This window comes from Rhincodon typus, chromosome 6, assembly GCF_021869965.1.
Source record: "Rhincodon typus isolate 14 chromosome 6, sRhiTyp1.1, whole genome shotgun sequence".
NCBI classification, from domain to species: Eukaryota; Metazoa; Chordata; class Chondrichthyes; order Orectolobiformes; family Rhincodontidae; genus Rhincodon; species Rhincodon typus.
This window is the reverse complement of record NC_063337.1, coordinates 55,167,057-55,180,736: the sequence shown is the minus strand read 5'-3', so window position 1 is coordinate 55,180,736 and position 13,680 is coordinate 55,167,057. Positions and strand designations below refer to the sequence as shown.

Below are 13,680 nucleotides of genomic sequence, written 5' to 3'. Positions count from 1 at the left end.
TGTTTAGAAAATTAAAACCCCCTATTATTACAACCTTATTATGCTTACATTTATCTGAGATCTCCCTACATATTTGTTTCTCAATTTCTCTCTCACTATTGGGGGCCTTTAGTACAATCGTATCAAAGTGATCTTTCCTTTCTTATTTGTAATTTCTATCCATATATTTTCACTGTACGATTTTTCACAAATATCTACCCTAGTTACAGCAGTAATGTATTCCTTAATCAAAAATGCTACCCTCCTTTCTTGCCTCCTTTTCTATTGTTTCTGCTGTACCGAAAACCCGTAACATTGAGCTGTCAGTCTTGTTCATCTCTCAGCCAAGTTTCCATAATAGCAATGACATCCCGAGCCCAAGATCTTAAACATGCCATGAGTTCATCAGCTTTACCTGTAAGACCCCTTGCATTTAAATAAATGCAGTTTAATTCTTCAGAGTTACTACATACTCTGACTCTCCCTTTTCTTTCTTTTCTAATTGACTTACTCTCCTCACATTCAGAACCTACCCCAACAATCCTTCCTTTTACCCTGCTACTTAGAATTCCTCCACTTGCCTTCTAGATCAGTATAAGTCTCCCCTAATAGAATGAGCAAATCTCCCTCCTAAGATATTGGTCCAATTTCAGTTTAGGTTAGACTCATCCTTTTTGAACAGGTCTTTTCTATCCCAAAAGACATTTCAATTGTCCAAAAACCTGAATCCCTGAAGAATACACCAGCTTTTCAGCCACTGATTTACCTCCTTTATCCTTTTGTTCCTTCCCTCATTTGAGTTTGGCATAGGGAGTAAACCAGAAATTACTACTTTTAAGGTTTTATTTTTTAATCTTCTACCTAATCTCTTAAATTCACTCTGTACTGCTTTAATCTTTTCCATAAAAATATCATTCCTACCAATGTATACAATAATTTCTGGCTTCTCAATCTCACCTTCAACAATATACTTGAAACGTTTAGAAATGTCCTTAATCCTAGCACCAGGAAAGCTTCCTGGAAACAATGCAATAACTTGAGATTGCAGAATTTTTCTTTATTGGTACTGACTAATATTTACATTTTAATATAGATACTGCTGCTGAGCTCATTCCAGCCTTGGTCCAAATATGGATAAAGGAATTGAATTTCAGAGGTGAGGTGGCAATAATTACTCTTGAGATCAAGACAGTATTTGATTGATTTCTGGCAGAGTCCTGTCAAAACTTAAGTACGTGGAATTCGAGGGAACACCATTTCTGCAAGTTCCTTTCCAAGTCACATGCTGATATGGAACTAAATCTCAGTTCCTTGAGTCAAAATCCTGGAGTTCCTTCCTAACAGCCCTGTGGGCATACCTAGTCACCCCTTGCAAAAAAAAAATGAATAGCGGTGCTTCAGGAAAGTAACTCATCACTTTTTCTCAAGAACAATTAAGGATGGTCAATTAATACTTGCCTGGCCAGTGATTCCCACATCCCATGAGCAAACATTAAAAAACACTAATACCTGACTCCTGTGATTTATTTATTTAATTTTTATATTGAATGAAAACAGCTAACAGAGATGGCTTTGAGGTATATTTTGAACATACAAAAACTGACAGAAAGGAGTTGACTATTTAGGTCAATTGAAAGTGTTTCTTTAAGTATCTCAATACATAGACTTCTCTACCTGTCTCAACTGCCATCTTCAAACATATGATTCCCTGGTGGAGATAAAAAAAATCTGGTAAACACACAAAGGAAGGAAGTACTTGCATTTACATCACACTTTTCATAATTTCAGATATCCCAGAGCACTTTATAGCTAGTGAAATAATTTTTAATTGTAGCCAGTGCTGTGATGTTTGCAAACGCAGTGATAATTTATGCACAACAGAGAACCACAGACAGGTATGTGACCAGATATTCTGTTTCTCTCTATATTGGTTGCTGGACAATGCTGGCCAGGATACCCAGAATACACTCCCAGTGTTTTCCTTCAAATAGCACCTTTGAATCTTTTATGTCAGTCTTTTTCCTTTTGTTCGTTCATGGCATGTGGCGGTAGCAGGCTGGGCTAACATTTATTGCCCTTGAACTGAGTGACTTGCTAGACTATTTCACAGAATAGTTAAGAGTCAACCACACTGCTGTGTTCTGGAATTGCATGTCGGCCACACCAGATAAGAACAGCAATTTCCTTCCCTAAAGGCCGTTGGTAAGCTGATTGGGTATTTATGACAATCGTCACCATTATACTAGCTTTTTTAATTCCATATTCTTATTGAGTACAATTTCACCATCTACCAAGATTCAAACCCATGTTCCCAGAACATTAATCTTAGACTCTGGATTACTAATTGAGTGACATTACCACTTCACCATTGCTTCCCCTTGCACAGTCAGTTACAATTTTTAAAAAAATAATTATAATCCCCTTCCGGATCCACTTTTTTTCTGTTGCATTTGTTCTCCTGCTAATAATAAACAATCAAAACCAACTCATTTTGTTAGCTTGTCTCCACCTATTAGTTATCATCCTTCTCCTTTATCTCCACTAGTTGTAATTTTATTCCTGCATCAATTGTCCTCTTTTTCTTATGCCAGTTATGTATCTGCCCATATTTGTCAGTTGAAAGCCCCTAATACTAACATAAACAAAAACTGAAAGTGCTGGAAAAACTCAGCAGGTCTGGCAGCATCCGTGGAGGAAAAGCAGAATTATTGTTTGGGGTCCAGTGACCCTTCTTCAGAACTAGATGTTAGCAAAACGTTTTCATCTTCTTTGACCACAAGTCCAACTTCTGTCACTTACACTCAATCTCATTCTGACAATTACATTAGTCTTTGAAGAGGTTACGTTCACCTCATCAGTCACCAGTCAAACTCCTCCTCAGCTTGACTCCTTAACTATTCAGATCCGCCAGGCTTTTCTGCCTGCCTGTCATACCTTCTGCCACCAGCTCCTGCCTCTACCTTTCGATATTTCTCTCCCCATGTCTCAGGTTCCTTCCCCGCCCCTCCATTTCTCAGGCTTCTTTCTCCCATTCAACTGTCGGGTTCCCCTCTTCCCATCCTCTCAAACTCTCTCGGGGTCCCCCTCTTCCCACGTCCCCCCCAAACTCTCTCGGGGTCCCCTCTTCTCTTCCACCTCAATCAGGATCCTACACACCCATCCCTCGCCCTCTCGCTCACAGACCAACCCCCACTTAAGCCCCACCTCCACACCAGGCCCAACCCACTCGCCGACCCATACTCCTCCCCCTTACCCCACAGCCAGACTCCACCCCGCAAGACTCCACGCTTGATTAGCTCAGGGCCCAGCTCCTTTCTCTGACAGCCTCCAGGCCCAGATTCCATCGGTCCTCGGCCCCTGCCACACCCATCTCCCTCAGAACACTCCGCCCACCCAAAGGCCCGTCTGATGACAATTCCCCACCTCAGGCCCACAGGCCCCACCCACCACCCAAGGCCCCGTCTCACACAGCCGCCGCCGACACACGTTACCCACCATCACCCCTGGCCCCACCCCCATTGTCTGTCCCACCCCCTCCCAAGGACCCGCCCCCAATTGGCCCCACCCCCTTTCAGGCCCCGCCTCTCAATCATGCCCCTCCCTCCTCAGGCTGTCAGCTTTCAGTAACCGACTTGCTGATGGCGGTACATGTGAAGTTGCCGTTTACCGTGATCACCATAGCGACTGCTGCCTTGGCTCTGGCGCTGGGCTCCAGCCCTCAGCCGAGAACCTTGGCTGCCCGGTCGGACTCTGGGCGCCCGGTGCGATTTGATTATGAGACCCGGTATTACCGGCAGAAGGTGAGTGCGGTTTTAACCCGGTTGCCCCAGAAGTGCCGATCCTGAGAAGGTGAATGTGCAGCAGCCCGCTGAGCTGGAAATCTCTGTACCGAGCTGGTGTTGGGAAACATTCCTGAAGAACCGGGCTGCGAACTTCTTCATTCCTCACTCTGAAAGCTTCTCAATGTCCTGGTTTTACAGGACAAGCTGCATATCTGAGTATTACGACAGAAACTAGTGCAATCCAGCTATCGCCTTTCAGATTAATAGCTGCTGACTCGATCTAGTCTGTGCCTGCTTCTTTGTTTTTCGGTGGTATCCTTCCTCCAGTTCAAACTATAAATGAGTATCATTCAAAAAAGTTTCATTCAAGCTATTTATAAAGGCTGCATGCAATAATCAAATTATAATTATAATTTCCAGCCTCGTGAAAACTGAACTAAAATAGGATTTGGTGTGGAAGTTGTAATCATAAGGAAACAGCGAACACCAAATTGATGATCGCTTCTTCCTCTTATCTCCGAAGGGGTTCCTGCTTCTTCCTTCCTCTTTACAATAGCCAAACGCAGATTTGCGATTTCGAAATAGATCAAACCTGGTTCTTTATGACCTGTGCCTGCATGTGTAGCATATGTTAATACCCCAGTGTGCTACTTTGTAAATCAAGCTTGTTAATGAATGTAGAATTTCAACAGCACGTTAGATTTTGAAAGTCTTTGTAATAGCAAGATGTGGTTTCATTCTGTAAGTTCTCCATCTGATGAGTTCCAGATTTAAGATGTATTCCTATGATATGACTTCATTTTTCAATTTGTGGTTTCAATTTAAAAAAAAATCATGCCACTGCAGTATTTGCTGACAGAAACATACATAAAAGCAGAGAAGATAGGAGCAGGAATAGGCCGTCCAGCCCTTTGAGCCTGCTTTGCCATTTAATATGATCATGGAGCACAATTTCCATAATTCCACCTCCCCCACCCAAATCCCTTGATCCCTTTAGTCACAAGAGCTATATTGCTCTCCTTTAAAATACACAATGTTTTGGCCTCAACCACTTTCTAATGGTGGTGAGTTCCACAGACTTACCACTCAAATTCCTCCTCAACTCAGTCCTAAAAGGTTTACCCATTACCTTATGACCCCTGCCTCTGGACTCCCCCACAATTGGGAACATCCTTCCTGTGTCTAACCTCTATGAGATCCCCTCTCAGTCTTCTAAACTCCAATGAATACAGTCTGCCTTCCTATTTCTGCTGCCAAAGTGGATAACTGCATCTGCCATGCATTTGCCCGCTAACCCTGCCTGTCCAAATCACACTGCAACATCTCCTCATCCTCCTCACAAGTCACCCTTCTACCCAGCTTTGTGTCATCTGCACATTTTACGATATTACATTTAGTTCCCTCATCTAAATCATTATTGTATATTACAAATCTGGGGTCCTAGTACCGATCCCTGCAGTACCCCATTAGCCACTGCTTGCCATTCAGAAATGCCCCAGTTATTCTGGCTCTGTTTTCTGTCTGCTAACCAATTTTCTATCCATCTTGAAACACTATCCCCAATCCTGTGCACTTTAATTTTACATAGTCATAGCATGGAAACAGACCCTTCAGTCCAACTCATCCATGCCGACCAGAGATCCTAAATTAATCTAGTCCCATTTCCCTGCATTTGGCCCATATCCCTCTAAACCCTGCCTATTCATATACCCATCCAGATGCCTTTCAAATGTTGTAATTATACCAGCTTCCATCACTTCCTCTGGCATCTCCTTCCACACACACCCACCCTCTGCATGAAAAAGTTGCCCCTTGGGTCCCTTTTAAATCTTTCTTTTCTCACCTTAAACATATGCCCTTTAGTTTTATCTCCCCCACCCTGGGGAAAAGACCTTGGCTGTTAACCGTATCCATACCCCTAATGATTTTATAAATGTCTACAAGGTCACCCCTTGGCATCCGATGGTTCCAGGGAAAGCCTCTTCTGATAACTCAAACCCTCCAATCCCGGCAACATCCTTGTGAATCTTTTCTGAACCCTATCAAGTTTCACAACATCCTTCCTATAGCAGGGGCATCAGAATTGAATGTAGTATTCCAAAAGTGGCCTGACTAATGTCCTATACAGCTGAAACATGACCTCCCAACTCCTAAACTCAATGCGTTGACCAATAAGGGCAAGCACACCAATCACCTTCTTCACTATCCTGTCAACCCTAGACTCCACTTTCAAGGAACTATGAACCGACACCTCAAGGTCTCTTTGTTCAGCAACACTCCCTTGGACGTCACCATTAAGTGTATAAGTCCTGCCCCGATCTGCCTTTCCAAAATGCAGCACCTCACATTTATCTAAATTAAACCCCATCTGCTACTCCTCGACCCCCATCGGCGCATCTGATCAAGGTTCCATTGTACTCTGAGGTAACCTTCTTGGCTGTCCACTATACCACCAATTTTGGTGTCGTCTGCAAACTTACTAACCATACCTCTGATGTTCACATCCAAATCATTTATATAAATGATGAAGAGCAGTGGACCCAGCACCAATCCTTGTGGCACACCGCTGGTCACAGACTTCCAGTTTGAAAAGCAAACCTCCATTACCACCCTCTGTCTCCTACCTTAAAGCCAGTTCTGTATCCAAATGGCTAGGTCTCCCTGTATTCTATGTGTCTAACCTTGCTAACCAGTCTACCATGCGGAACCTTGTTGAACGCCTTACTGAAGTCCATATAGATCATGTCCATTTCTCTGCCTTCATCAGTCCTCTTTGCTACTTATTCAAAAAACTCAATCAAGTTAGTGGGACATGATTTCCCATGCACAAAGCCATGTTGACTATCCCTCATCAGTCCTTTCCTTTCCAAATACATGTAAATCCTGTGCCTCAGGATCCCCTCCAACAACTTGCCCACCACTGATGTCAATCTCACCGGTCCATAGATCTCTGGCTTTTCCTTACTGCCTTTCTTAAATAGTGGTACCACGTTAGCCAGCCTCCAGTCTTCCGGCACCTTGCCTGTGGCTATCGATGATATAAATATCTCAGCAGGGTGCCCAGCAATCACTTCCCTAGCTTTCCACAGAGTTCTTGGGTACGCCTGATCAGATCCTGGGGATTTATCTACCTTTAAGTGTTTTAAGACGTCCAGCACCACCACCTCTGTAATATGGACATTTTTCAAGATGTCGCCATTTATTTTCCACAAGTTCTTTAGCTTCCATGTCCTTCTCCACAGTAAACACTGATGCAAAATACTCATTTAGTATCTTGCCCATCTCCTGCGTTTCCACACATAGATGGCCTTGCAGATCTTTAAGGGGCCATATTATCTCCCTTGTTACTGTTTTGTCCTTAATGTATTTGTAGAATCCATTTGGATTCTTCTTAATTCTATTTGCCAAAGCTATCTCATGTCCCCTTTTTGCCCTCCTGATCTCCCTCTTAAGTATACCACAACTGCCTTTATACTGTGCTAAGGATTCACTCGATCTCTGCTGTCTTTATCTGACGAATGCTTCCTTCTTTTTCTTGAGAAACCTCAATTTCGCTAATCATCATTCTGTACACCTGCCAGCCCTGCCCTTTGCACTAACAGGAACATACTGTCCCTGAACTCTCGTTATCTCATTTTTGAAGGCTTCCCATTTTCCAGCCATCCCTTTACTTGCGACTATCTGCCTCCAATCAACTTTTGAATGTTCGTGCCTAATACTGTCAAAATTGGCCTTCTTCCAATGTAGAACTTTAACATGTTCATCTTTTATATGGGACTGTTGTCAAAAGCCTTCTGAAAGTCCAAATAAACCATCCCCATGATCAACTCTACTAGTTATGTCATCAAAGAATTGCAGTAGATCTGTCAAGTATGATTTTCCTTTTGCAAATCCATGCTGTATCTAAATCTGCCACTGTTTTCTAAGTACTCTGCTATAAAATCCTTGATAATAGACTTTAGCTAATCGGAGCTTTCACACTTTAAAACTCCAGTGTTTACTTCAGCTTCGATTCCTATTTAATAGAGAATCTCTGTGAAGACCTGAAAGTATCTGTGTTGAAGGTGGGATGAATTGCAAACTTGAGGAGGTGATTGCCCAGTGCTATGATCGTGGGATTGTTAATTCTGAGGCCAGGTGATGTTGTGGGGACTCAGGTTTGAATCCTGTCATGGCAGATGGCGGAATTTAAATTCAATAAAAAAAAATCTGAAATTAGTTCAATGATGACCATGTGTCTATTGTTAATTGTTGGGAATTGGTTCACTAATGTCCTTTAGGGAAGAGTTGGTAATTTTGACCCTGGATGACTATTGTCAGTAACCTGATTTTAAAGTAAAGAATAATTGAGTGAGATTTTTGATGGGTGGTTGAGTGGTGTAAAATTTAAATTTTTAAAAATTTGGTCATGGAATGTGGGCGTCGCTGACTGGCTGGGATTTATTGCCTGTCCCTGTTTGCCCTTGAGAAGGTGGCTGTAAGCTGCTGGCTAGAAATGTTGCAGTCCATATGTTGTAGGTAGACCCACAACATCATTAAAGAGGGAATTCCAGGACTTTGACCCAACTACTTTGGAGGAATGACAATATATTTCTGAGTCAGTTAGGTGAATGACTTGGAGGGTAAGTTGTACGTGTATCTGCTGCTCTTGTCTTTTGAGATGGATGTGGCTGTAGGTCTGGTGGGTGCTATCTAATGAGCGCTTTGGTAAATTTTTGCCATGCATCTTGTAAATGGTACACATTGTTGCTTCTGAGCATCATTGGTGGAGGGAGTAGATGTTTGTGGATATGGTGCCAATCAAGCAGGATGCTTTGTCCTGGGTCATTTCAAACTTCTTGAGTGTTATTGGGACTGCATTCGTCTGGGCATTTGGGGAATATTCCAACATACTCCTCCCTTCTGCCTTGTAGATGGTGGACAGGATTTGGGGAGTCAGGAGATAAGTTACTTGCTGCAAGTTTCCTAGTCTCTGAACTGCTCTTGCAGACACTATATTTATATGGCAAGTCCAGTTCAGTTTCTGTTCAGTGGGAATCTCCAGCATTTTGATAATGTGGGATTCAGTGATGGCAACGTGATTGAACATCGAGGTTAGATTGTTTAATATTGAAGGTGGTCGTTGCGAGATGTTTGTGTGGCCCAAATATTACTTGCCACTTTTCAGCCCGAGTCTAGATATTACTTTAAAATCTGAGGAGTCGCAAATGGTGCTGAATATCGTGCAATCATTGGCAAACATCCCCAATTCTGTCCTTATAATGGAAGGAAGGTTGTTAACGAAGATGGTTGGGCCTACCCTGAGAAACTCCTATAAAGGTGTCCTGGAGCTGAAGTGACTGACCTTGAACAACCAGGCATCAACTCTCTCCAACCAGCAGAGAATTTGTACCCTAAATCCCACGGTTTTGCTGGAACTACTTGATGCCACACTTGATCAAATGTGGCCTTGATGTCAGGGGCTGTTACTCTGTCCTCATGGTGATTAAATGGATGATTAAGTTAAAATTACACTTGAGAGGAAGTGAACATGCATTATGGGAGTTGTAGTTTGGTGAGAATGTAATGAAAATTTAAAATATGCAGAATGTGATAATCTTGTGCTTTTTAGTTACAGTTTTCATCGTGCTCCTGTAGACAGTCATATGTTATATATGGTTTTTATAATTTTGTGACAGCCATATGAGATAATTCTTTAGTAAATTTGTTGTATTGCGATGGTATGTGAATTTCTCTTGCATTTAGGCCTGAAAAAAAACAAAGTAACCATCACAAACTGCAGCGCAAGTTTTGAAAACTATGAGGAAACGTGCAAACAAATGTTTGATGCCATTTGTATAATGGATTAGTGCCAGACAAACAAATCCATTCCCATTAAATATGAAAATTATATTTTTCCACAGATTGATCACTTTGGATTTGCTGAAGATGCTACATTCAACCAGAGGTACTTGATAGCAGACAAACATTGGAATCATAATGGTGGTCCCATTCTTTTCTACACTGGAAATGAGGGAGACATCACATGGTTCTGTAACAATACGGTAAGAATAATTTACTTTGTAAATTTTCTTGCTTTTTTTTATTTCTCTCCTAAAATAATTGACTTCTGTTGCCACAATTATGTGTTTTTCCTAATCCTATTTCTCTCTCCCATATGGCCATTCTTCGTTTGTCAGTTTGGTAAGTACTACCCAGGAGGTTGGGATAGAATGGGTTGATTGGGGAACCTCAGTTGAGCGTAGTTTTGTTCTTTGCTGAAATTCACATGCATTCGTCCTAGGAAATTTTACTAGATATCCAAAAATGTACCTAATTATTCTTATCTCAGTCATTATATTTTGCGCTATATTGTAAAATTGGAACTGTTGAAGTGCTAAAGTATTGCTGTGTTGGCAGTGTTAGAGTTATAATTTAAGTTTTCCAACACTTATAGTGCATAATCTTATGCAGTCTTTCATGAGCCAGAAGGCCCCAGTGTATTAATTGCATGTTTGTAATGAAAATTGAAAACTTGTAGCGGTTCTTTGAAAGACGTATGCACCAGTTTTCTCATTCATTCGGGATCCGGTTTTCATGGGTCCAGACCCAGGACAGCCACCCCTTATAAATATTTTCTTTTATGAATGACAATACTGTAAATTATTTTTACCACTTCGTAACTCTGCTGAAAAGAAAACAGGTTGTAGAATGTTAGTTATTTGAATGGGACAAAGTATTATACTGCAGCTTTTAATAAATGTTGAGTTTAGGTCTATACTTTGTAGTCAGTGATTTGCTACCAAACCCTGCTAAACTATTCTCTTAATAAAGTGAAAATGTTTGAAACAAGTTTATGCAGTAAATGCTAAATCCACTGTGAGAAATCATCTTAGAATTTTGTAATTTTACATGCATATTCATTAATATGTGGGATGGATATTTGTTTTAAATTGATAGACTTGTAGGGGCCACTCTCTCATTAGAGAAGGGTGACTTGTGTGAGCTTAACCTGAGGGTCTCTGCACCTCAGGTGAAGGTAGAGGTTAAGAGCTTCATAGTAACCGGGGCAGGAGTTGGACCTGTGTTGTTGGTATTATTCCGCATCGCGAAGTAGCCAGATTGAGCTAACCTATCCAATGCGTCACTAACCAGCCAGGTGGAAGTGGCCTCAGTTTAATGGTTGTCCTGCTATAGGAAGGATGTTAATAAACTGGAAAGGGTGCAAAAAAGATTTACAAGGATCTCACCGAGACTGGAAGGATTGAGTTATAGGGAGATGCTGGATAGAGTGGGACTGTTTTCCATGGAATGAAGGAGGCTGAGGGTGACCTTTACAGATGTTTATAAAATCATGAGGGGCAGAGATAACGTGAATAGCCAAGGTCTTTTCCCCAGGGTAGGAGAGTCCAAAACTGGAGGGCATAAGTTTAAGGTGAGAGGGCAAAGATTTAAAAGGGACCTGAGGGACCACTTTTTCCACACAGAGGGAGGTGCATATGTGGAATGAGCTGGCAGAGAAAATAGTAGAGGCAGGTACAATGACAACATTTAGAAGACATTTGGACAGGAATAGGAAAGGTTTAGAGGGACATGGGCCAAATGCAAGCAAGTGGGACTGGTTCAGTCTAGGAAACCTGGTTGGCATGGATGAGTTGGGCTGAAGGGCCTTCCTCCATGCTGTATATCTATGTGACTCTAGTTGTGATTTCTGTTTTCATGCTTTGTGTTTTCATAAGTTTCCTGCAATTGTTCTCTTCCATGTCCTCCTGTGCTTTTATTTCCTGATCTGGATTATGATCTTTCTTGCTGTGTTAGTCATCTGGTTTTATGATTACTCTGCTTTGTACTTTCATAGTTGCTTTTGCTCTGTTTTATCGGTTTTTCACTTTTCTTGCTAATTTCTCAGTGATCAGCAAGCTTGTAACTGCATAATAGCACACATGCAGGACTGTGCAGCATTAAGGCTGAGCTGAAAAAAGATTAAGTTTGTCTCTAAAGCTATAAATACTTCCCCTGGTCCCCGTATTCAAACTATTCCTGCAACAGCAGTAACATACTGCGTGGTATTTCTAAATTGCAATTGTTCAAGATTACCTAGAAATCTCAGAAATTTAAGTGTCAGAAGTATGAACTGAATTGCTACAACAAAATTTCAATAAAAATGACCTGAACTATTTCAGTTTAACATCAAAGCCTTCAACAGCTAAGATTGTCGTTTTATTTATTAGCAAAGTAATAATTTGAAATATAAGTGGAATCATCTTTTTTAATCTACTCACCTGATTTTTCACAGAATTCTTCTGAAATCATGGGGCTTCAAGATTTCGGGGGTAAAAAGGTTGTGAATGGGCTGACTGGTAGGGGTTGGAAGCTGGGGGGTGAGAACTGTGTGGGTGGATTATGTAGATGGAATGTTTATCACTGTTCACTGCTGGTGACTGCCTGGTTTTTGGAACTTTTCACATAATGGTTCCAAAGCACCACAAAACCACAATTAAACCACAAATTAATGTGAAAAGTTCCAAAAACCAGGCAGTCACCAGCAGTGAACAGCGATAACCATTCCATCCACCTAATGCCTCTAACCAGAGAATCACAGAAGTATTACAGGATAAATCGGGGCCATTTAGCCCATCCATCCTGCATTGGCTTTTTCAATGTGCATTATGACTTGGTGCCATTCTCCTGCCTTTTCACCATACCCTTGCACCTCATGTCTTGAATAGAAACAATCTAATGTCCTTCTGCATACCTAAATTGAACCTGCCTCTGCCACACATCACTATGCTGTAGGAAATACATCAAATTCTAGGATATTTGGGTTATCTAGTTTTCAATGACAATTTAAAAAACGAAAACACTCGCAAATAAGGAAGTTACTTGGTGTCTCAAATTTACAGTTTCCACTGGATTTCATTCTAGTTGGAATGTAAATTTTCTTCATCTCTTTAATATCAGAAGATAAGGTAACTTTGTCTGATTATTGCCATGCATCCTTCTCAGGATATCAATAATTTAACCCAAACATAGTGTCTCCAAATTAAGTCATAATTCTTTACACAGATGTTTTAATAACTCTCTTCTTAAACTACCGTAAACTCTGCATGATCACCTAGTGCTCATTTCTTTTTCAGCATTCTAATTACCAAATTTAAACCATGCTAGAGTAAGTTCTCGCGATACATATTTAACTTTATACTATATAGTTAGTCTTCTAAATATATATTTAGTTTTCTAAATTATGGCCTGTTTGGCCAACTGTATTAATGATTCTAAAATGGTCGTCCTCCATGACCAGTTGTTAACCTATTGTGTCATACTGTATCCTATAAAACCTATTTGACTTGTAAAAGTAATGGTGATGCCTTTACAGTGAAGGAAGTTTCTACAAAACAGCCAATTCTAGATTTAACACTGTATATTGTGATCTACTGCAGGAATCAGGACACTGCAGTAGCCTGTTATGTAGGATAGTGTCAAATAGCTTTCTAGAATCCTGTAAAACTATATTCACTATTTCAATGCTCCTTGTTAGGTCCATTACATCAAATAAATCCAATAAATTAAGAAAGACCTACCATTCTGAAAGCCTATTATTAACTCCAGTCACTCAGTGTGATTCCTTGTACATGTTTGCATTATGGTATTTGAACAATTTTCCCACAAAGTAACAGTTGTAGATCTATAGCTTATTGTTTGTCTTTAGCCTATATTTAAAATAGAGGTGATTTCCTATTTTCTTATCTCGATTTTGCCCTGACCCCAGGTTGAAAGGCCAAACAGTCTACTCCTGCTCTAAGCCCTATATTCTTCTGTTTAGTGAGATCTGGAAAATATTGCTGAGAGAATTTAAAATGTCCAGTGTTAAATCTGTTAGAACCCTGGGATTGAATTTATCAAACCCAGGGTTTTGCCTCCTTGCAACCTCTCCAGCATC

At 40.9% G+C, this 13,680-nt stretch overlaps 1 protein-coding gene across 2 annotated transcripts in view; it reads left to right on the top strand.

The window, feature by feature from the left end:
• Nucleotides 1–3,588: 3,588 nt before the first annotated feature.
• Nucleotides 3,589–13,680, top strand: part of LOC109918411 (prolylcarboxypeptidase (angiotensinase C)) — a 58,718-nt gene continuing 48,626 nt past the window's right edge. For both annotated transcript variants that reach the window (XM_048597873.1, XM_020518338.2), the window contains exons 1-2: nt 3,589–3,779; nt 9,665–9,805. In XM_048597873.1, the coding sequence (XP_048453830.1) occupies nt 3,618–3,779; nt 9,665–9,805 (303 nt within the window). In that variant the 5' untranslated portion in view covers nt 3,589–3,617. The remainder of the gene's footprint in view (nt 3,780–9,664; nt 9,806–13,680) is intronic.